The following is a 25498-nucleotide window of genomic DNA, read 5'->3' as shown; positions in this document are numbered from 1 at the left end:
TGATGCAATAAAACAGAAAGCAGAAAGCCATTATAGGTTCTAGACTAGTACTATTTCATGGTGAAAACAGTTTTGAGGAGCAAGAGAAAAGTAAGTAGAAAAAGTTGCAATTAGTGATACTAGAGAGAAAGCAGAAAAGCTTTTGCAAAGGTTGATGTAGATCAGCATTAAGGAGATATGATTTTAATCCTATTTTACTCAGAAATTCAGATAATCTGGGTAAGTCACTAAATTCTCTATGACTGCACATACTGGTATCTAAAATTTGAGGGTTGGATTGTATAAGAAAGACCTGAAGCACACTAATACTAAGAGATATTTTGGATAGAAGAACAGAGAAGACCTTACAGTTTTTAATAGTTATATATTCATTTTTTACAGTTACCTATCATTTATCAAGTTATATTGGATATGCATTAGGTGAATGGAATCCTTTTTTAAAGAATTTTGACTTTTGCTTCTCTTTTTGAGGCAACAACAGGCTCTGGAATTGTGACCCCACCATAAAAATCAAATAATTGGAAGCAACATAATAATAATAAAAAAAAAAACAACCTTCAGACATCAGCTAACAGAAAATATAGAACTGTGTGTCTCCTGAAAAGAAGAAAACATATTAGATGAACCCTATGAAAACTGTGATTTTCTGTCTACTAACAATTTCTAGGTATTAGCAGAAATAGGGGACCCAAACAGAGTTTGGTGGTCCAGTTGATTTAAAGACAATGAAAGTACAATTTAGGGAGGATGATGAAAACAAAACTTGCGGATTAGAATCCTTGAGAAAGGTGCAATGCAGAGAAAGAGCCCAAGAAATAAGGAGAATAGTTCCCTGGAGCATTAGATTAAATTATAATCTTCACCTTGAAAGAGTAAAATCCATAAAGATGGACAAATTAAAATTTAGAAAGATCATTGTCAGAGAACTGTAAATAAAACAATTCCTAGCATGTAAAGAATTCAAGTAGGAACTAATATGATTTCCCTCCAAGCTAATGTAGACAGACCTTTCTGAATACTTGGTACATAAAGTAGAGACTTTAGAAAACATGACTTCATAGTAAGATAAAACTTCCTCAGAGCAGAGGTAACTCCAGAGCTAGCCTCAAGAGAATAAAATACCTCAAAACCATCGTTTTATCTGTAAGTAAATGGACTGGCTGTTCAAACATTCCCAATCCTATTTAAAGGAATTTTTTAAAAGTTCAGCACTCAGCAATACAAAATTCAGTGTCTGGCATCAAACAAATATTGTTAAGTGCACAATAAAAAGGACCAATAACCAGGGAAAATAGAAATCTATACAATAAATTCATTATGACCAGTGACTGCTTAAGCAGGAAGCATGTTTATGATTATAATACTCAAAGATTCCCGAGTTCAATCCCCAGTACCAAAAAAAAAATACTCAAAGATTTAAAGAAAAACATTAAAATGAGAGAAACAAATTTTTAAAAACACTCACATGAATTTCTAGAGATGAAATATGTAATATGTAAAATAATAACTGTATCAGAAATGAATGATTACAATACTGTAAAAGAAAAAAACCTCTGTGAATGTGAAGCCATAGGAACAGAAACTAAAATGGAGCATACAAAGGCATATAATTGGAAAATACAACTTCAGAGTCTACTGTGTCAGTACCAAGTGACCTAACATATGGATAATAGAGAGATCTATCCAAAAGAGAGGGCACCAAAACTATTTGAGAAAATAGTGGCCTGAAATTTTCCAAACTTGATGAGAGCTATAAATCCACAGATACAAGAAGCCCATGAATTTTTTTAAATTCTTAAGTTCTTTTATTGGTACATTTTAGGTATACAATACGTTTATATTTATCATTGGGTATTTGTACTTGTACATGATGTATCTTGATTCTTATTTTTTCTCCATTACCTGTGTGCCCTTCACCCCCTCCACCCTTCCCTATTTACATAGACATCATTTCCATTTTTTTTTCTTTTCTCATAATTTTTCCTTTCCATTTTTTCCTTTCCCCTTCCCCTTCCTTCACCCCTTCGTCTTTGGATTTTTTTTGCTATTTCAAATTATCAATTATTAATTTTAATCATTTTAATCATTATTTACACTTTCAGTTTCTCACACTAGAGAAACTATTTGGCATTTACACATATGTGTCCTATTTATTTCACTTAAGAGTATGGCCTCAATATGCATCCATTTAGCTATAAATGACTCTAGTTTCTCATTTTTTATAGCTAAGTAGTACTCCATTTTATAAAAAAAACCACACCTTTTTTATCCAGTTTCCAGTTGATGGGCACTTGGGCTGCTTCCAAGCTTTAGCTATTACAAACTGTGCCACTATAAACATGGGTGGACATAAATCATTATGATATGATTATTTTAATTCTTTTAGGAAGATACCCAGCAGGGGAATAGCTAGGTCAAATGGGACCACTAGTCCTAGTTCTTTGAGGTATCTTCATACTGATTTCCACAGTGGCTACACCAGCAATGGAGAAGGGTTCCTTTCTCTTCACACCCCTGCTAGCATTTGTTATTGGTTGATTTCTTGATAGCAGCCATTCTTTCTGGGGTGAGGTGGAATCTCAGTGTTGTTTTCATCTCCATCTCTCCAATGACCAATGATGTTGAACATTTTTTCATATATTTATTTGCTGCCTTAATTCTTTGTCTGAGAAATGTCTGTTCATTTCAGATGCCCATTTTTGAACTGGGTCTTTGATTTTGGGGGGCCTGATTTTTTTTCAGTTCTTTATATATTCTAGATAGTAGTCCTTTGTCTGAGGTATAGCTGCTAAAAAATTTTTCCCACATTGTAGGTTGTCTGTTAGCTCTATTGATGGTTTCTTTTGCAGTGCAGAAGCTTTTTAATATGATGAGATCCCAGTTGTTGATTCTTTGTGCTGGTTCCCGTGCTACTGAGGTTTTGTTCATAAAGTCTTTTCCTATGCCACTGTCTTCAAGAGTTCTACCTAACTTATCTTCCAGCAAGTTTGGTGTTTCTGGTTTAATATTCAGATCTTTAATCCACTTCGATCTTAGTTTAGTGCATGGTGATAGGTATGGGTCTAGTTTCAATCTTTGGCAGGTTGAAATCCAGTTTTTCCAACACTATTTATTAAATAGGCTATCTTTCTTCCAATGAGGGTGGTTGGCTCCTTTGTCAAAGATGAGGTGGCTGAGTATGTCTGAAGTTGCTTCTGTATCTTCTGATCTATTCCACTGATCCTCAGGTCTGTTCTTTTGCCAGTACAATGCTGTTTTTATCACAGTAGCTTTGTAGTATAGTTTCAAGTTGGGGATTGTGATACCCCCTGCCATATCTCTGTTGCTTAGAATTGCTTTTGCTATTCTAGGTCTCTTTTGGTTCCAAATGAATTTTTGGATTGTTTTCTCTAGTTCTGTGAAGTATATTGTTGGAATTTCAATCAGCATTGCATTGAATCTATATAGTAGTTTTGGAACTATGGCCATTTTCACTATATTGGTTCTTCCTACCCAGGAGCAAGGGATGTCTTTCCATTTTCTTGTATCCGCTTCGATTTCTTTTTTCAGAGTCCTGTAGTTTTCAGTGTAGAAATCTTTTCTTCCTTTGTTAGATTGATTCCTAGATATTTCATTTTTTTGGACACTATTGTAAAAGGAATTGTTTCCCTAATTTCTCTCTCAGTGAGCCTGTTATTTGTGTACAAGAAGGCTATTGTTTTTTGAGTGTTGACCTTGTATCCAGCTACTCTACTGAAGCCCATGAATGTTGAAGCAGCATTATACATCAAAATCACAACAAGGCTCATCTGATTCAAATTGGTGAAAATCATCCACATAGGGCTTAGATCTTCAGTATCCCCCAGAAGCTTGTGTGTTGAAAGCCTGGTTCTTAGCTGATGGTGTTACTGGAGGTGGTGGAAACTTTATGAGGAGAGGCCTAATTGGAAGAAGTAAGTCACTGGGCACTTGCCCTTGAAGAATATATGGAACACTTTCCTGCCTTTCTCCTTCCCAGCTGCCATGAGGTGAGTGGTTTTGCTCCAACATGCACCCCACACCATGATATTCTGCCTCATCACATGCCCAGAAGCAATGGAGCAAGTTGACCATGGACTGAAACTTCTAAAACCATGAGCCAAAAAAAAATCTCTCCTCTTTTAAAATCGTTTATCTCAGGTATTTTGTCATAGAGCTGCAAAGGTAACACAATTTATAAATAGAAACTTTTTAAAACAAAGAAAAAAGGTGCATTAAGTAAAAAGAAAGATGAGAAACTCAGACTTATCAAAAAATTATCTATTCCAGAAGACAATGAACAGCACTTAAAAAGCACCGGAAAAGTAAAATATGAACCACCTCAATCTAAAATTCTATTCTCAGAAAAAAGTCCTTTAGAAATGAAGGCTTTTCAGACAAATAAACACTGAGTAAATCAAGATATGAAAAACAAATGCTTAAGGAAGTACATTAGACCAAAAGAAAGTAAATGAAATAAGAAAACTTTCAACCAGAGGAAAAAAAAAATATATTGTACATTATGATATAACATAAAATATATGAATAGAATGTTATACATAATACAGTATCATAGGATTATATAGCAGCATATACTGTAATTTAGAATTAATAAAATGAAATTTATTTATCATACTAATTACATAATTACTATACATTAACAATAATTAGTAGAAGTAGTTTACCATTGTTGAAAACAAATTAACACAAATTTAGCAGGTTAGAAAGGTTAGAATTATAAATATTCATTATCTCATTGTTTCTGTAGATTAGCAGTTTAGATGATGTAGCAGTGTCCTTGTTCCAGGGTCTCACAGGCTGTTGTCAAGGCTTTCTTCACAATGGCAGGCTTTATTGTGGATGATAGACTTTCATGCTCAAGCAGGTTTAGGCAGAGTTCGTGTTCATGTGACTATGTGACTGAGGGCTCTGTGTTTTGTTACTTAACAGCAAGTTAATAGGACGATTCTAAAAGCCACGCACCATTCTTTGCAGTGTGGGCTTCCTCAATACATCTATTTATTTTATCAGGCCAAAAGGACAATCTCTGGCTCTTATCTACTTACAAGTATTTTTTTCAGTATCAAGGATTGAACTAAGGGCCTTCACACTAGGCTATCCACAGCCTTTTAAATTTTGACACAGGATCTTGCTAAGTCACTAAATTGCCCATGTTGGATTTCAACTTGAAATCCTCCTGTCTTAGCCTCCCAGAGTGATGGAATTATAGGCATGTGCCTGACACAGTATAATGAAATATAATTAGAGAATGATATCCCATCACATTTCTTATATAATGTAAATGAGGGTATGATGTCTACCACTTTTGCTATTCTGTTGGCTAGAAGTAAGATTCAGGTCATACCATCACTGAAGCCCAGGGGACACCAGAAGGTCAAAATTATTGAGAGTCACCTTAAGATTTGCCTACCTCTTTATTAATACAAAAACCCATTGATTAAAGAAAGAAACTGTATTTAATTTTATAAATGTTCTTTCATCAATCTAATTAGATCTTGGTAAATTTCCTGGGGTACATCCTGTCCAAGGTAAAAATCCATGTGATTGTAGTGTGGAATCACTTTGTAATAAATAAGGTTGGCAACTTTAGGGAGTAAATTTTTCATGTCTTTAGCATCAGCCACAATATCCTGTCCACCACTCCATATTGCTGTTGGAACTTCCATCTTAGTAATGTTGTATAAAGGAGGTGTAAGCTAAATATAATGAAAAAAATAGAAAAAATTACATTACAAAAGTAATATCAACTATCAGTTGTTAAGTAAGTTTTTCAAATGCTAAAAGTGTGTAATTGGCATATACTTAATGATACAGAATCATTAAAATGTTAAAAACCTTTGAAATACAATAATATGAATTTCAAATCAAGAAGACAACCATTACATTCTACTTGCCCAGAAAATGGAAAAAGATCTTAAAAGAAGAGTGTTCTCCTAGAAATATGTGAAAGCATTTTTCAGGTTGCACTTTATCTGAGAGTGCATTTTTTTTCTTAAAACAAAATGTTGGGTAGGATAAATGTCCCTTCTCATGTGAAGAAATCTGGGCTCAATAGGATTATTGACACTCAGATATCAGCAACTCTGTTTGGGGAGTACTTATAACAATGTATAAAACCAACACTTGAAGTATGATGTATAAAGGGAGCTAGTCTGTTATAGAGAAATACGGTGGGAGATTCCCAGTAAGTTTTCCTTTATTCCTTCTTTCCTGTACTGATATAATACAATTCCTGGTCCAAGTGACCAGGTCTTGCCAACAATTCTTCATGTTATAATGATTGTATGAGACATGGGCATGTCGCTGAAACTGTCCCAGATGTCTTTCTGTTAGGGCTATTGAGAATGTCCTGGCTTTTTTATTGGGGTTGAAATTACAAGAGCTATATGAACTAAGTACCTATATTCACCATCTTAGCACCATGTTTGAAAGAACTTCAAAATGGAAACAAGCATCTCTAATGAGAATTGAGAGGAAATGAAACAAAGAGAGGAAGAGGGACAGGAAAAGGGAGACTTGATGGTATCATTTAAGTCCCTGGCTATTGCCAGTTTACTACTACATTGTAGTGTAGAAAGCCAGAACTTCTTTTCTCTTTGAAACATAAACTAGTTGTTTTTTGTTACTTGCAATGAATATTTTTTGATTATTATAAGCTGTGTGCTGAACTGATAATTCTTCAAAGTCATATGCCACAAACCTCAGCGTGATGATATTTGGAGACAGGACTTGTATTTGTCAGGTTTCTGCCACTGTGACACAATACTCAATATCCACTATCAAAGGAGAAAATGTTTAATTTAACTAACTCACTCTTTCAGAAGATTCAGCACATGGTTGGCAGAAACCACAGGACAGGGGGCATGGTAGAGCAAAGCTGCTTATTTCATGGCATTCAGGGAACAGAAACAGGGGAACAGTGCTAGAGTAGAAGTAGTGAGGGACCAGGCATAGACTCCAAGGCCATACCTCCATGACCCACCCAGATACACTTAGATAAAAAAAATTTGAAATTCCCTTTTAACTACTATATACCACTCCTTTTTAATTTGCTACTGAAACATATCTCTTTAAACCATATTTAATCTCCAAATCAAGGCAATATCAAGTGCATATGTCTGTCTAAACATAATACAACTGTACTGTATAAAACCCAAAATAAAATAATCCCTTTCCCAAAGTCTCATCCATTCCAGCATATTTTGAAACTCCAATTCCCTTCTGATATTTAAGGAAAACTCTTAGCTGCGAACCTCTGCAAAAATAAAAGCAAGTTATATAACTCCAAGGCACAATAGCACAGGATAAATATTGGCATGCCAAAGGGAGGAACAAGGGGACAGAAAAAATTGGGTCAAAGCAGGACTGAAATTCAACCTGGCAAATACTAAGTCCCATAGCTCCGTATCTGGTATCCAGGGCACATGGTGGCAAATTGTGAGTTCCAAAGGGTGACTCCATCTCAGTGTCCTTGACAGTTGTAACACACACACCTTCTCTCTTGGACTGGTTTCATTTATGGCCTGAAGATATCCTTGGCAGACATTTCATGTTCCTAGCATCTTTGACTTCTTGGATTCTCTACCTCATCTTTCTCTTTATTCCCATTGCTTCATACACTGCTTTCTCAGGGGCTCCTTGCTTGGTTTTCCAGGCCTTCCTTTAAAGTCTGTGTGGAAGTCTCCTTTACCCCATAATTCTTTCATTCTGCATACCAGTAAAACCAGAATCACGTGGATGATACCAAAGTCTGCTGTCACCAGAAGCAGTAGCCATGCTCCCTTGAACCATGGCTGCAGTGGCCTCTGAGCACCTCGATGACTGAGCATGGTGAAAGGAATCCCAAGGAACCAATTTTCTAAGAGGCCTTCCTTGAGCAGGTGTCCCAAGGACTCTCTTCTAAAATGAGAATTTAACACTTTTGTACCCTTAAGCCTGTAATGGGTGAGGTCTTGCTGACTCTTGAGATGATCTCAAGACATCTTTCTTTTGGTCTCCATACAAAATATTTTGCTTTCTTTTTAATAGCAATCTATTTCTTTTGGGCAAAATTTGAGTTTTTAAAATTTTTCTGCTCTGCTGTTTGCCCCCAATTCTCATTATAAATCTTGTTAAAAGTAGCCAGCAGTACCAATGTCATAGCCTTGGGGTGTCTTGAATTTCCTCTGTCAGATGAATTAGCCCACTGCCCTTAGTCATAGCATCCTGAAAAGTCTCAGAATGTGGATGAAAATATAGACAAATTTTCTACCAAAGTGTAACACATGTGGCCTCTAGTCCAACTGCCAGTGGAGTCCTTGTTCATAAATGAAACCTTGTGAGCCTAGTCTTTAATGTCTGCATTCTGATCTTCTGAACTTCAAACAGAATTACCCATCAGGCTCTGCTTACTGGATTCGAAGACTTCTCTAGCCTTCATCTCCAAACCTTTCCGAACTCCTCCAGCAAATCTGTTCTAAATGCCCCTAAACCTCACTGTCAGGTACAGCAATGACTACACTTCTCTAGTACAAATTTTCTGTGTTAGTCATCTTTCCTGTTGCTAAGGCACAATACCCAGCATTAATTTAGCTCATATTTTAAGAGATTCAGCATATGGTTGACAGGCTCCAAGGCAGAAACCTCAAGGCAGAGGAGCACAGTGGAGTGAAGCTTTTTACTTCATGGCATCCAGGAAACAAAGCAGGGCAACAGAGAGCAGAAAGTGAAGGACCAGACATAGACCCCAAGGCCATGCCATCATGACCTACCCAGACAGATTTAGAAGTGTGTTCCACCAATCCCTAGGGAATATCCAAAACTCATCAAATTGAAACTTCATTCTAACTGCAACAGGCGTTTTAGGAGGTAATTAAGGTTTAAAAGGTCATAAGAATGGGATTCTATCTCAACAGAATTGGAAGTCTTACATAAAAGAGGACATTTCTTCACATACAGGGCCTCTCTCCTCTGTTTCTCCAGGAGCACATATCGGACACACATTAGGACTTCCATCCATCTGAAAGTCATGAAGAGTCTTCACTAGAACCCATCATACTGGCTCCCTAATTTTGGCCACACACCCTTCAGAATTGCAAGAACATGAATTTCTATGAATTAAATCTCCTAATATATTGCATTTTATTATGTCAACTCAATTGGAGTAACATACCTTAGTTATTTGTGATAGAAAGATTACAAAAAAGATAAAATGAATAAAGATAAAGGCATAGTACCAAAGGAAACTGTTACACTGGCCTGGAAGAGGTTTCTTATAGCAATAGAAATGAGCCTGGAGGAGAACCTGACCAGGTAACTATGTACCTCAAGTTCCCTTAGGAAAGTGATATGCAGGCAGAGCCCACTGCTATAGTCAGGTTGGGTGTAACTTTCATTTGATGGATTAGTGCCTGGGTCTTTGGATTACTAAATATTCTAAGACTATCACTTTCTCTATAGTAGTAGGAAGCCTTTCTTGCATATAAGTTTTAAGAGAGAATGGTAGGGCCAAGGATTTAGCTTAGTGGTTTTGCCACCTGCTGCGCAAGTGCAAGGACCTGAGTTCGTTCCCTGGTACCAAAAAAAAAAAAAGGAGAGAGAATGGTAAATTAAAATATGTGGCTTTGAGAACCCAGTGCAAAGGGCAGAGAGGAAATAAGTGCAATTTAGCATTCCTCATACAAGGGAAAGATGGGCTCCCGAAAGCCTAGCTCAGGGCCTCAAAGGTAGAGTGCAACTAGTGAAAGAAGAGGCTGCTTTTCTTGACTACAGTTTTCTCAGTAAGGAGAGTACAAAGTGTTAATATTTAAATGTAGAGATGAAGAATGATGAAGAACAGAAAAACAATAGAGAAAGCAACAAACATCACCAGCTTTGATAAACAAAGTGAGTCAAGAGTCCCTGAATCAGAATTCCTTTACTCCAGTGAGTTCATTGCTTTACTAAGGATGAAACCAGTTCTAGAAAATGACATCACAAAAAATGAATATTAATATTTGGATTCAAATGATATCTGATAGCTTTTGGCCAGAAACTTTTTAAAATTTGACAATTAAAATTGCATATATTTATTTAGAAAAATGTTTTACTTTCTTAGCAATAAAGGATTATGGGTGATTGACATTGGTAATTGCAGCCATCTAGTTTACAGTGCTTTCAATTATAGTTGTGATTAAGGTTATTGCTTTTGAAACATGTACAGAGTTCATTCTCTGTTTTGGATTTTCCTTTTCTCTTCCCAAGAAATTCCAAGCAAAAGGCCCATAACTGAACCTGAGTCATTATATCATCATTATTTTATCCAATCTGTGACCACAATGGTAAAGCTAATATCTGTGATCCAACTTTCATCCAAGCTGGTCTCTGAGGTCATCATCTAAAACGTTTTTTCTGAAGAAGATACATACTCTTGCTAGGACAAAAATTTATTAATTACAAAGGAAAATGGAACTCTGACAGCATACATGTGGCATATATAACTAGAGCAGGTTAAGAGAAGAAATAGATTTTTTTTACACCAGTTGGTGTTATGTATGTTTACCATTATAGTTATGATGACACTGAAAATAATCATTTAAAAAATTTCCAACTCTTTATATCACATATTTGAAAAACTCATGTATCACTGATATTGATGACTACATATTCAGTTTGAGCTTGTTTTATCAAGAAGCTAAAATAGGGCTGGGGATTTAGCTCAGTGGTTTCGCCACCTGCTGCACAAGTGCAAGGACCCAAGTTCGATCCCTGGTACCAAAAAAAAAAAAAAAAAAAGAAGAAGCTAAAATAATTATTGGATATCCTTACATATTGGTGAAAAATAACAATGTACAATTTCTTTTATATAGAATATTTTCTCTAAAAGATAGATAGCACCATCTTCAAAGACAGTATCAAATATTTTAACACCATTCCCTGGCAGGTATTGTTAATTCTTCCTAAAGATGATATTTCAGATGGATATATCTTTAATTATATTAGTTTTTTAAAAAGTGATTAGCAAATGGCATCTCAAAGAATGATTAGAACAACGTTATTTTATTTTTTAGAGACATAAGAAGTCGGATAATTTTTTTTTTTTTTTGGTACCAGGGATCGAACTCAGGTTCTTGAGCTTACTGGGCAGGTGGCGGAATCACTGAGCTAAACCCCGGCCCCTAGATAATATGTTTTAATAATGAAGATTGTGTACTTTCATTTTCTCTTCCAAACATGGTTTTAATTAAATGCCAAAAGTTTTTGTTGAGAAGAAAGAAACATGGAAGGGGGATTGGACTTTAGACCCAGGAATCCCTGGGTCACATTCTGGTTGTTTGCTAGCTATATAAATCTGACAATTGACCTAACCACTTTGATCCTCTGGGAAAAAAATGGACATAGTAATATTTACCTTGCAAGATCATTGTGAGGATAGAAATAATTATATGGGACATAGTTAAAACCTAATAAGCAGTATATGATAGCAGCAATAAGCAACATCCAATGCAGTGAATGGGATTAAGTATGTACTTAATAAATGGATACAATTTTTAATAATTAATTTGCAGTGTACAACTGACTGTGATTATTATTATTATTGTACCTGGCGGAAGTGCATCATGTTTTGATCAAGATTTCCCCAATCAAAAGCTTGGAGTTGATCAGAATTTAAAATCTAAGATAAAACAAAAGTAATAAATATATTAAAATGATATAGGGAAAGGATGAAAATTTAAAGTCAGTAAGCAAGAAACATACTAGGAAGAGTGATATTATACCCCACTCTTTTGTCACATAAGCTAAATAGCAATAAAGATTCATCAGTCATATATTAAAGTTGATAAAATGGATATTAATTCACAAAACTGATGCACAAGTTATTCCCCCGATAGTTTTTCTCATGTAAATCCTCAGACAGCAATGGCTTTAAATGTTAGGAGGATGTGCATCAACTTTTTCTTTACAATGCTAGAACTTGAACCCAAAGGCCTAACATATGTTGGGTAAGTACACATACTAGACAGTTGCTCTGTCTCTGAGCTCCATCTTTAGCCCCTACACTTTTAAAAAAAAATGTGTCTAGTATCGTGGCTTTAGAAATATATATATATATATATATATATATATATATATAAAGAGAGAGAGATATATATATATGTATACTTATAGATATAGAAATATATATATGTATTTGGTCACCAGCTATACATTTCCAACATTAAAAATTACTAATGATTAAAATATGTTATGTGCAAGTACAAATCTACCCAAATGAAACCCATTAAACTGTATAACAAATGTGCATTAATAAAAATATGGGGAAAAAGTTAAACTACTACTATTTAAACAATCTTATGTCTTATTCACCTCATCAAGTAGTTTACTCTATTCTCCATCTTTAAACCTTTTTGTTGCCTTTGGGACGCATGTTCATCCACTGAGATCCTCACTTTTCTGTGTGAGATATGGTGCTGTTTTGTCTCTCCCATCTGCAGGGCCAAGCTGAGGGGTGTGTGGGAAGCAATATAATGCTAGGCTGGGTGTTTGGGACACTTGGCCTGATGACATATATTTTGTTCACTCTTCAAAAGGAGTGAGACTAATGCCACTGGCCAAGAATACAGGTAAAATTTACGCAATGAAAGAATGAGCACACATGTACACACACTCACACACACACACATTCTTGGCTCAGAAGCTATATGAATTGAATCTGTCTTATCTCTGAGCTTGTCAAATATAGAGTAATATAATAAAGCAAGTAAAATTTTAACAGGGTAAAAACAGAAATTATTAGTCTATTCAAATCCCTCCCTAGAATTTAATTTGCTCTAAATAAAACATTATTTCATTATTCTGAAATGGATCATATGTAAACTGGAAGATGAACAGGTCTTTCTGGAACAGACCGTATCATTTTATATAAAGTTCTACTGCAGCTGCTGATTTTCTAAAAGAGAAAATGCAAGCCTTCCCTGGAAGGGCCCTTTGAGATAATCTAAGAATCAGAGCTTGGTCAGAACATGTGGGAACCAGGCTCATAAGGCAGACACTGAGACAGGGAAAATAAAGGGATCAAAGGAAACCAAAATCAGGAGTCGTTGCTAATTCCAGAATCATCAAGGTGAGTGCTCCCAAGGTGCCTGCAGAACCCAGTGGTGAAGTCCCAGGGAGCACTCCTCCGGATGTCACAAAGACATAGGAGTGTCAGTCAGCTGCATGTGGAAGCACATACCTGGGCCCAGTGCAGCATGGTCTGAACAGACGTTCCTGCAGGTTTCTGTGACAAATAAACGTCCAAGCGACTCTGAAAAGAGATTATTTCTTATCTGCAGGCTAATCATATAATCATTCTAGTGAATATTTGATAGAAATTTGAATGTCTTCTATTTTATTTTTATTATGTTATTAGTTAGGAAAAATATACACCATACTCTCTGAAGACATAGTAACCACAGAAGCCCATCCTTAAGAAATTTCTGCTCCCCCAGCTTTGTTTTTCTGTCCTAGGCAGTGACCTTATGCACACCACAGAGAGCTTACCACTGGTTAAAGAGAGAAGATAATGCACATTTTTTTCCAGACTCATTTCACATAGCTCCAAGAATGCATGAGGTCAAAGGATTAAAAGCCACAGTGAGTGGACATCAATATGGAGATATCTCAAACAACTAGGTTTGAAGTCCCATTTGACCCAGCTATCCCCCTCCTGGTATCGTCCCCAAAGAATTAAAAGAATCATACCACAGTGATATATGTGCACCCATGTTTATAGCAGCACAGTTTGTAATAGCTAAAGCTTGGAAACAGCCCAAGTGACCATCAGTTGGAGACTGGATAAAGAAGATGTGGGTTTTTTAAAAAAAATAAAATGGAGTACTACTCAACCATAAAGAATGAGAAACTAGAGACATTTATAGCTAAGTGGATGCACATTGAGGCCATACTCTTAAGTGAAATAAATAGGACACACATGTGTAAATACCAAACAGTTTCTCTGGTGTGAAAAACTAAAAGTGTAAATAAGAATCAAAATGTATAATTGATATTGTGAAATAGGAAGAAATGTCTACAGGAATAGGGAAGTGGGAGGGGAAGGGGAAAGGAAAGAAGGGAAAAGAAAAAATGTGAGAAAAGGAAAGAATGGAAACAAAGTCTCTGTAAATAGGGAAGGGTGGAGGGGGTGAAGGGAGGGCAGGGGAAGGGGAAAAAATAAGAACCAAGATACATTATACAAAGGTGCAAGATCCCAATGATGAATGTAACTGTATTGTATACTTAAAATGTACCAATAAACTAAATGGAAAAAAAAAGCCACAATGACCTCCTTCACCCTATGTTAAGTTCCAAAGAATATGTGGAGAAAGATTTGATTTAAAAACATTGAGAACATATCTGAATATTTCCTTTTGTTTGCTTGATTTTTAAAATGTCTCAAATATCCTACAGAGCATTTTGATACTTTATTCATCCAGTATGTTTAGATTTGTTCAGGGTCATATTTTCAATTGCAGTTTTGATACAAGAAGTTATTAATTTTTTTTTTTACCAAAATGAGTATCAGAAACATCTTAGAGCTTTAAAAAATATACGTACTTAAATTATTGAATAAAAGTAAAATCTTCAGGGTTGAGTTCTGGACATATGTATTTTTTTCAAAGTTCTACAAAAGCTGCAATGTACCCCTGATATACTTCACTAAAGTAAATACTTTTGCAGGTATGTAATATTCCCCAATCCAATCTTTACAGTAAGCAAAGGTGATATGATTATGTACAAATATATGGACAGTCAAGGTTTCCAATAAATAGATGAGGGTGATAACTTGTAAAGATATCTTTATCATACTCTTAGAACAAGTCAAGGGAGTACTTTTAAAATTTCTCTTTTGTGTTTGCATAAAGTTCTTTTTACTTAGCTCTGCTAACATAACCCTATTTTATCTATATAATATGCTTTCATCTATGTGATAAACATACTTTCCCTGGAAAATTGAGAAAGAGAGAGGGGAATGTGGAAAGACAGTGGTTCAAGTATGCTTTGACTAAAAAGTGCTTTATAAAATGCTTGAATGCAATGAAAGTTTTAATCAGGGTCCCACTGATAGGGTGAGACCAGGCTCTGAACAGTAGTCTGAGAGATAAATGAAGATCGTCTTCAGCTCTGTCTCATCTCTGGTTTCAAACATAGCTCCTCTCTACCTAGGAAATAAACAGTAATTTTTTCTCTTTTTACATCTTATTCTTTAAGTCAGAGAGTAGTAACTTGGATAGGAAAAATCTCAATTAATTTAGAAATAATGAATCCCAACACTGATCCCTCTCAGGCACCCTTAAACAATAAATCTCTACCTGTAATTGAAAAGCCCATCCTTTTATCTCTTTTGAATAAGGAGTTACTCACAAAAGAATTATTTCTAAACAACCCTTCAATATGGAAAACTGGTAAAAACACATATGTCTGGAATCCCATCCCAGTTCAGTAGGTAAGAGATAAGATCCAGATACACCAAGCTAAAACCATAGCCCTAATCTAAGAGAAAGACTTAGTGGTTGCATTTTAGTCAACATCAAGCATTGGTGAGAATTTCTGGCAGTAAAGATTTTTCTCAAATCCTCCTATGACAGCTGGGCGAGTCTCAGACGTGGTCTGGGAGCCAAGAGATACTAATTACATTGCATGAGACAAAAAAGAGACCTTAAAATGTGCTTTCTACACAATCTAGAGTGAACTTCCATCACCTGTGTGCTACAAAACTATCACATTCTCAGATTCAAGTACTAATACATACCATGTTTAAGTTTCTTGTATCAAATCCAGCTAGCGTAAATAGGAACTTGCTGCACACGGGATGGAATATCTTCTTACTGCACACTTTGGTGGCAATGAAGTGGTCAAATGGTGTGTAAGGGGAGAATATTTTGTCACCAAACAATGCCTGCAAGATTGATTTAAAGCACCATCAAATCTCATGAACGTTGAGGGAAGAAAGAGTGGAAACACAGTCAAGAATCAGGCAGGAGGCAATAGCTGCTCAGTATTGGTAATCAATAAAACCATGGAACTTTATTTAATTTTGTCTTTGTAGTCCTCCCAATTCACCTCTAGTTGCCTTTCCTTAAGAATCTTTAAACATACTCTCAAAGACCGGTCTCTATAGGAAATGGGTAAGGCTGTGGAGTCAAGCATACTTACGTTTGATTCTGGATTCTGTCTCTTATAATGTAATTTCTATTCTCCTGGATTTTCTCAACTATAAAATGGGAAAATTGACATCTACTAGGTAGAATTGTTGCAAAGTTAACATCATATTTAAAAGACAACTATGAAGTTTCTAGCACCTAATAAATATTACAAAAGTTAACTGTTACAATAATTATCGACAGTACAGACATAATGAGCTACACTTCCAGAATCTTTTAATTAATCCCTTCTAGGGACAAGAGTTTAACCCAAAGAAATGAATCTCTACTAGTGAAATTTCAGGCAAGATTGTGAGTTGAATGTAGCTCTTGAATTTAAGAAAGACATGAACTTAAGAGAGTCTTCATATTATAACACAAATCAATAACTAATTCCTGTATATACTAATCCAATCTCATCTTTGCTTTGAAATAGCTTATTTTATAATCTTAGAATAATAAATTAGATATAAGGTGAAAAGACATTTTTGGGGTTCTTAAAATGCTTGGAACCATCCAATTACAGTGAAAGCTAGCATACATTTCTTCTGGAATCTTTTATTAACTGGCAATTATAACTAAAAAACAATATTCTAACTAGCATTTATTTTTAATGTGCTAGTCTACTGTAAGACCTTATAAGAAATCTACCAAATTCCTATTAGGTATAACTTCTTGAATTCTGAGTTTGAAAAATTGTTTGGTTGAGGGGTTGAACAGAATCCTTATTTAATAGAATATTTGATATTTTATAAAATTTAAATGGAGTACATAAAATATTGGAATCTAATTAACATTCCTGTTTGTATCAAAGAGAGAGGAAGGAGAGAGGGAGAGGAAGATGGAAAAGAAAAACATGAGGAGAAAAAAAGGAGGGAAGATGAGAAGAAAGGGAAGGGAAGAACTACCACATGTTAAACCAGTTCATATTTCTCAATTCCTTAGATCTAGAAAATATTAATAGATCATTTCAGATATTCTCCAATTTAGTCTGGTCACTTCATTTTATCACAATTGCTAGAACTTTTGACTAACATAGAGAATTGATTTATTGCTTAATAAATTCTAACTCTTCCTAGCTGTCCATAAGAAAAAATTTTTCTTTTGGTACTGGGGATCAAACTCAGGTCCTTGTGCTTGTGAGGCAGGCGGTGGAACCACTGAGCTAAATCCCCAGCCCTGAAAATTTAATAATAGTAGGCAGTATACATTCATAATATAAAACTTTTAAAAGAATGTTGACATCTACTCAATGTTCTCAAGTGTGACAACCTAAATATACTGTCACATGAATAAATAATTGAAGTAAAAGGAAGGATCGAAGTTTAATCACTGAACATTAACATTTTATTGTTCATTTACCAATAACTTCTCTATCCATTTTTGGCAAAAAAATATATATGAAAGGAAACCATTCAAAGAAGTAATCAATGATAAGAATATGATGTGAAGGAAAAGGTTATATCTACCATTATGGGCCTTGGTTCTCTGCTCTTATAATCTATTTTCCCAAATATAGGGTGAACAAGCATGATAGGTTCTGATTTTATTCCACTTTTGTATTCCACTACTGTGTATTTTCAAAAAAATTATTTTTATTATTTTTTATTAAATTCTTTTATTGGTACATTGTAGGTATACAACACAATTACATTTCTCATTGGGAATTGTACCTCTACATAATGCATCTTGGTTCTTATTTTTTCCCCATTCCTAGCCCTTCACCCCCTCCACCCTTCCCTATTTACAAAGACTTTATTTCCATTTTTTCCATTTCTCTTCATTTTTCCTTTCCCTTCTTTCCTTTCCCCTGCCCCTCCCACTACCCCTACCCCTTTGGACCTTTTCTTCCTATTTTGTTTTATCAATTATTCATTCTAATCATTGGTACATTTTAGGTATACAATATAATGACATTCATCATTGGAAATTTGCACCTTTACATAGTCTCTCTTGGTTCTTATTTTTCACCCTTGCCCAGCCCTCCCTTCAACCCATCCATTCCTCCCTATTTACAAAGATTTTGTTCCTAGTTTTCCATTTTCTCATATTAATCCCATTCCCTTCTATCCTTTCCCCTAGCCCTCCCACTTCCTTCCCCTTTGCCCCTTTTCTTCCTATTTCACATTACCTATTATACATTTAGTCCTTATTTACACTTTCAGTTTCTCACACCAGAGAAACTATTTGGTATTTATACATCTGTGTCCTATTTATTTCACTTAAGAGTATCACCTCAATGTGCATCCATTTAGTTATAAATGTCTCTAATTTCTCATTTTTTATGGCTGAGTAGTACTCCATTTTATAAAAAAGCCACATTTTCTTTATCCAGTCTCCAGTTGATGGGCATTTGGGCTGCTTCCAAGTTTTAGCTATTACAAACTGTGCTGCTATGAACATGGGTGCACATATATCACTGTGGTATGATTCTTTTAATTCTTTGGGGAAGATCCCCAGCATCCACTACTATGTATTTAACTAAGGACAAATAATTGTTCCTTTACGCTCACCTAAAAGATATATAGCAATGCAGGCTAGCCAGAAAGACAGCACCTACTTGCAGGGTACAATTGCACTAACTTGCAGATGTAATTCCAATTTGATTCTGCAGGGAGCATTTTAATCACATAATATTAGGGAGACAGGCTCCTAGTAGCTCTTTTAGTGCTCTTTTAGTGGTATCCTATTGTCTAGAAATACGGCCCCCTGCCAGAACACATGACTTGCCAAGCAGGACATGGGCTAGATTCAGCCCTTAGCAGCCTCCTGAACTAGGCACCTTTATGCATGTGACTCTGAAGACCTAGACTTCTTCAAGTTGGCATTGAAAAAATGAAGGAACCATTACACATTAGCAAAACCATTGACCTTGAGTTGCCTGGTCAGACCTGGGTTCAAATTCTGACTCCATTATTCTTTAGCTGGGATATTTAAGACAGGTTGCTTAGCCTTTTTGAGCCTCAGGTTCTTATTTTGAGCTTCAGAAATGAAGCCAGTCCTGAAAATTCTGAGCATTACAGAGAAAGAGTAGTGAGCAAAAGTTCAAGGTAAGCTATATATCAAAAAGAAAGTAGAACGATAAGAACACAGGCAGAAAGGAGATTAAAATGGCAGAGTAAAGGCCAGCAGCAAAATACAGGTTCTGCAGGACCCGGAACTGCGATACCTAGAAAACAACGTAGTGACAAGAAAGAGAAATACAGCTCCAAGAATCAAGAAAGAACTGACAGAAAAAATTAGAAACCACAGAGAAAATGGAGAAATTGAAGATAATGCAGAGAAAAGAATGAAACAGTCTGGAACACTAACTCCAGCTCCTGGGGAGGAGTTTCTGTTTTCACAAACAGAAGTTAAGTCCAGAGTCAGCTATCCTAGAGAGAAACACCATTGACCGACCATACTCAACAAGAAAGGTGGGGTGGGACTGAGCATTCATACAGCAAAAGGTAGTCATGGAAACAAGACAGGCCCTAGTTGTGATTCACTATCCCTTACCCATATCTGGTGAATTCCAATGGAACAGGCCCTGGAAAGAAACCACTCACCCAAATACATGGAGGAAGTTTTGGACTCATTTCTCTTTTTGGGGGGGGGGGGTTGTCTCTTTTTTCCTATCTTTTTTTTGTTTTCATTTCTTCTTCCTATTTTTTTATTTTTTTTTTGTTTGCCCTTTTCTGTTACATTTACTTGATTCTATTAACTTGCTTTTACTCTTTAATTGGAGCTTTTAATCTTACTTTTCTCTCTTCCTTCTAGTCTTCCTTTCCTTTCACTTCAAAGTTTAATTCTTTCATTTTTCCTTTCCCCCACTTCTTCATTTTCATTATTAATACTTCTAAACTTCATTAATTTGTAGTTACTTATTTGACTATGCTATTATCGCTGAATTCTTTTCTATTGTTAATTCTAGTATAATTGTTGCTTTTAGTAGATAGTTATTGTATGTCAATACTTTGTGTATCTTTGTATCCACATTATTAGTGCAGATCTCTTTTCTATCATTAAGGATGATATAGTTGTACCTATTAATGGTTCATAAGGTATATCAACATCCAGTTTGTCTTTGACTCTATTTTTGTTGATTTATCTTTTATTTTCAATGGTAGCATAGTTGTTGCTTTTAATTGGTTTTTACTGCGTGCCTATATGTCTTGACTTTGTGTCATCAACATTGCATGAGAAAGACAGTAAGATGTCTCCCCAAACCCCTAGCCTCTCAAAGCTGATCTCATTCATACTGAAGTAGAGGAAGCTATAAGCAAAGAAGTAAAAAACCAAATGGTCAAAATGTCAAAGAAATTTTTAAAAAAGGAATTTATAAGCCAGTGTTTAAGATGTTTATGTGCTCAAAGAAGATTTAATAAAGCAGATAAAAGATTTTACCAATAAAATATTTAATGAGCTTAAAGAAGAAGCAAATAATAAATTATTTGAGTTAAACAAAACAATAAATGAGTGACTATTCTGGTAAAGAATTAACTAATATGAAAAGAAAGCAAGTAGAAATATATGATACAAAAATTCAGTGGAAAGCATGGATGGCACACTTAAGCAATGTGAGGACAGAGTGTCAGATATAGAAGAAAAGGTAGATATAGATCATAAACTCAGTGATACCCTAAAAACAAGTCACCATGCAAGCTAGATCTAGCAACTGCTAGATGACTCAAACAAACAAACAATGGTGCAAGGCTGCAATCCTAGCACTTGGGAGGATTGCTGCAAGTTTGAGGCCAGGCTGAATTGCATAGAGACACTCTGTCTCATATAAACAAACAAAAATACCTCTTAGAATTATAGGACTAAAGGAAAAATTAGAAGACAGCTCAAAGGGTTTTAAAAATGTATTCACTGAAATTATAGAAGGAAATTTTCCAAATCTAGGGCAAGGATTCAATATTCCAGTACAAGAGGCATATAGAACTCCAAATTGCCATGACCAGAAAAGAATATGTCTACAAAATATCATAATCAATATTCCAGAAATTTAATAAAAGGAGAGAACACTAAAAGCAGTTCAAAAAAAATAGCAAATAACCTATAAAGGCAAGCCTATCAGAATAAGTGTGAATTGCCTAGCCCAGATCTTAAAGGCCAGAAAAACTTGGGGTGAACTTTCTGAAGCCCTAAGAAAACAATTGTCAACCCAGGCTCATATTCTATAAATTAGCCTTCAAAATTCACAAAGAAGTAAAGAGCATTACAAAAAAAATGCTTAAAAAGTACCTATTAAACTAGCCTTGCAGAAAATACTTTAAGGGAATCCTAAGCAGAGCCAGAGAAGCCACCAGCTCTAAAGACCCAGAGCAAATTAGGCAAAGAAAAAGGAAAAAGGCCAAGGATTTAGCTCAGTGGTTTTGCTGCCTGCTGCGCAAGCTCAAGGACCCGAGTTCGATCCTCAGTACCAGGACCTGAGTTCGATCCCCAGTACCAAAACAAAACAAAAAAAGGAAAAAATAATTAAAGAAAAATTTAAAAATTAAATAAATCAGCACTGAAAAAATAACTCAATGAAAAGATTCAATAAATACCTTATAATAATAATTTTCAATGTGAATGGTTTCAGTTTCACAATTAAAAAATACACACTGGAAGATGTGACCTAAAAACAAAAAGCAACCATATTTTGCTTACAAGAGACACAGCTCATCCAAAAAAAAGTACAAAGGGGCCAGGGATTTAGCTCAGTGGTTCCATCACCTGCCTCACAAGCACAAGGCCCCAAAGTTCAATCCCCAGTACCCCCCCAAAAAAAAAGTAACAAAAAGAAGTACAAAGACTGAGAAGAAAAAAGTGGAAAACAATATTCTAACCATCCAGAGCCAAAAACCAAGCAGGAGTAGTTGTCTTATTTTCAGACACAGAAAGCTTCGAGTCAAAACTGATCTAAAGTAACAAAAATGGTCACTGCATACTGGTAATGGCAACAATTCAACATGAAGAGATAACAATTGTAAATATCTATGCACCAAACGTTGGCATACTCAACCTCAAAACAAACGGTATTAGACTGAAAAGATAGGTGAATATCAACACATAGTGGGGGACTTTAATATCCCACTCTCACAATTAGATAGGTCAACCTAACAAAAAAAATCAACAAAGAAATATCAGAGTTGAACCACACCACTGAACAAATGGACTTAACAGCTATCTTCAGGGTTTCCTCCAATAACAGAATACATGTTATTCTCAATAGTATATGAACATTTTCCAAAATAGGCCTTATCCTAGGCCATAAAGCATGCTTAAAGAAATACAAAATAAATAAGATAATTTCCTGCATACATCAGATCATTACAGAATGAAGCTAAAAATCAACAGCAAAAGAAGCAACAAAATTATGCTAACACATGGAGATTAAATAATAAATTTCAATAATACACATTATTAAATAAGTAATGGATCACAAAAAAAATCAGGGAAAAAATTTTTAAAAACTCCTAGAATCAAATGACAATGAAATCATAACATATCAAAATCTATTGGACACAATAAAAGCAGTTCTAATAGGGAAGTTTACAGCTGTGAATGCACATTTTAAAAGAACAGAGTGATCTTAAATATGTAAGCTACTAATGCAAGGTCCTAGAAAAACAAGAACAATCTAAATCTGAAACTAATAGAAGAAATGTTATAAAGATCAGAGCAGAAATTAATGAAACTGAGACCGAAAAACAATACAAAGGATCAATGAATTGAAGAGTTAGTTCTTTGAAAGGATGATCTGAGAAAGAAGGGAGGAAGGCAAGAGGAATAAGCAGAAGAAATGATAGCACCAGTGAAAAGAAAGACACTGCATGGACCATTCTCCAGGAGAGATCATATGGTAGGCCGCAAAAACAACCTCAACAAATTTTTAAAAATTGAACTCATATTGATTATATTTTCTGACCACAATGCAAAAAACCTCTGCAAATCAGTGACAAGAAATATTTTGGAAACTAAATTAATTCATGGAAATAAAGCAACATACTCCTGAACAATCAGTAGATCAAGGAACTAATTAAGAAGGAAATTTTAAAATCTTATGAAACAGAGGACCTGGAAACACAACAAATCAAAACTCATAGGATATAGCAAAAGCAGTAAATGACTTTAGAGCAATTACTGCCCACATCAAAAAAGCAGGACCATCTCAAACACAATCTGTTGTTGCACCTCAACAAACTAGAAAAATAAGAACAAACTAAACTCAAAATTAATGGAAGGAAAGAAATAATAGAAATCAGAGCAGAATCATGCAAAATAGAAAGTTTAACAGTATATAAAATGTCAAATAATGAACCAGTTTTTCAAAAAGATAAAATTGACAAAAAGTCTCAAATAGGTAAAGTCAGATACAAATAAAAGAGATATAACCACTGAAGTGTAAGGATTGTTTTAGATTATTATAAACGACTATGAGCCAAAAAATTTGATAACTTGGAAGAAATGGACAAATTTCTGGACATGTGCATTTTACTAGTTTTTAATCTTAAAAATATAGAAACATGGACAGACCAATAAAAAGTAACAAGAATGAATCACAAATATAAAGAGCTTATCAGTGAAAAACCCAGGGCCAGATAGCATTACTGCTGAATTCTACCAAGTATTTAAATAAATAAAACCAATTATTGTTCAACTATTTTTTTTAAAAACGAAGAGCAATTCTTCCAGACTCATTCTATGAGGCCAGAATTACCTTGATACTCAAACTAGACAAGGACATGACAAAACAGAGAGCTAAAGGTTAATCAGTATCCCTGATAAGCAAATGAAAAATACTTAAGAAAATGCTAGCAAACCACATACAGCAATACTTTACAAAGATTATTCACAATGATCAAGTGGAATTCATCTTAGGGATGTAATGATGATTCAACATATAAACATGAATAATTGTGATATACCACATGAACAGAATAAGGAACAAAAACCAGGGCTGGGGATTTGGCTCAGTGGTTCCACTGCCTGCCTCGCAAGCACAAGGTCCCGAGTTCAATCCCCAGTACCAAAAACAACAACAACAAAAAAACCAAACAAAAAAACAAGAACAAAAACCACACGATCACCTCTATAGTTATAGAAAAAGTATTTGGTAAAACCAAACATTTTCTGATGAAAACTCTGAGCAAGTTATCTACAAAAGGAAAAGTAACACAAAAAAGATCGTATTTAACAAATCTACTGCTAGCATACTGAGTAAAGCTGAAAGCTTTCTAAGATCTCAGATAAGACAAGGATCCTAACTCTCACTACTTTTATTCAACACAGTAGTGGAAGTAACCAGAGCAATAATACAAGACAAAGAAATAACAGGGTATTCAACTTTTAAAGGTGAAATTCAAATTGTCATTGTTTGTAGATGATGTGATGTTATATAGAAAGAACCCCAGCGATTCCCTCTAAAACTACTGGAAACAGTAAATGAATTCAACAAAATTGTAGGACACAAAACCAACATGCAAAAATCAGTAATGTTTTTATGGGCTAGCAGTGAATTATGTGAAAAAAGAAAAAAGAAAGCAATCCCATTTAGAATATCTATAAACAATAAAATACTTTAGAATAAAATTAGTCAAAGACATGAGAAGAATCTGTACAGGAAACTATAAATCCCTGATGGAAGCAATTGAAGAGGATGCACACAAAAAAGACATTTCATGTTCATGTATGAGAAGACTCAACATTGTTAAAATGTCTGTACTACCCAAAGTGATCTTTCAATGCCACCTCTATAAAATATCAATGACACTCTTCATAGAGCCTAAAACTTACTAAAATTCATGAAGAACCATAATAAAGTAAGTAACTAAAGCAAACTCAAGCCAAAAGAATAAACCCAGAAGATTATGCTTCTGAGAGAAGGTGAGCCAGTCCCATCACCCAGAAGGAAGCTCCCCGCCTCCATCCCAGGCTCCTAGGGCAGAGAAGCTCAGCCGGTCCCAGCACCCAGAAGGAAGCTCCTAGGGCAGAGAAGGTGAGCCACGTGGGCACCAGAAGCACCCCCCCCCCCCGTGGAAATGAGAAAACACATAAACAAGCCTCAAAAACAGAGTTCCAGATCACCTACAGCAACCCCAAAGGGAAATGAGATGGAACACTATGATACTCAACGACCTGGACTCTCTGAACTGGCAACAAAAGAGGATCCGGGAAAAATGAAATCAGAAATAATTACTCAGATGACAGCAAAGATTGTGCTCATGGTGATTAAGACATGATTAATAAATCTAGAGAGGACACAGATAAAAAAAAATAGAGGATCTGAGGAACATGATGGAATCCCAACACTGGAAACAAATGGAATCCATAAAACAGACACAAACAGATTTCCAAGAGATTAAAAACTC

The 25498-nt window shown here is 35.2% G+C and overlaps 1 protein-coding gene across 4 annotated transcripts in view; it reads right to left on the bottom strand.

Moving 5' to 3' along the window:
* Positions 1-1577: 1577 nt before the first annotated feature.
* Lipk (lipase family member K) overlaps positions 1578-25498 on the bottom strand; it is a 49937-nt gene continuing 26016 nt past the window's right edge. The window contains exons 7-11 of one of the 4 annotated variants that reach the window (XM_087184872.1): positions 15767-15913; positions 13211-13282; positions 11579-11650; positions 8928-9016; positions 5484-5714 (exon numbers count right to left, since the gene is read on the bottom strand). In XM_087184872.1, the coding sequence (XP_087040998.1) occupies positions 5621-5714; positions 8928-9016; positions 11579-11650; positions 13211-13282; positions 15767-15913 (474 nt within the window). In that variant the 3' untranslated portion in view covers positions 5484-5620. Of the gene's footprint in view, positions 5715-8927; positions 9017-11578; positions 11651-13210; positions 13283-15766; positions 15914-25498 lie in introns of all 4 variants that reach the window. The other 3 variants (XM_087184874.1, XM_087184873.1, XM_087184871.1) reach the window with 3 other exon arrangements.

This window comes from Heterocephalus glaber, unplaced genomic scaffold (genome assembly GCF_053883595.1).
Source record: "Heterocephalus glaber isolate CG9 unplaced genomic scaffold, H.glaber_assembly_v1.0 deba00001497, whole genome shotgun sequence".
NCBI lineage: Eukaryota > Metazoa > Chordata > Mammalia > Rodentia > Bathyergidae > Heterocephalus > Heterocephalus glaber.
The sequence above is the reverse complement of the archived record's forward strand: the minus strand, read 5'-3'. Positions and strand labels throughout refer to the sequence as shown.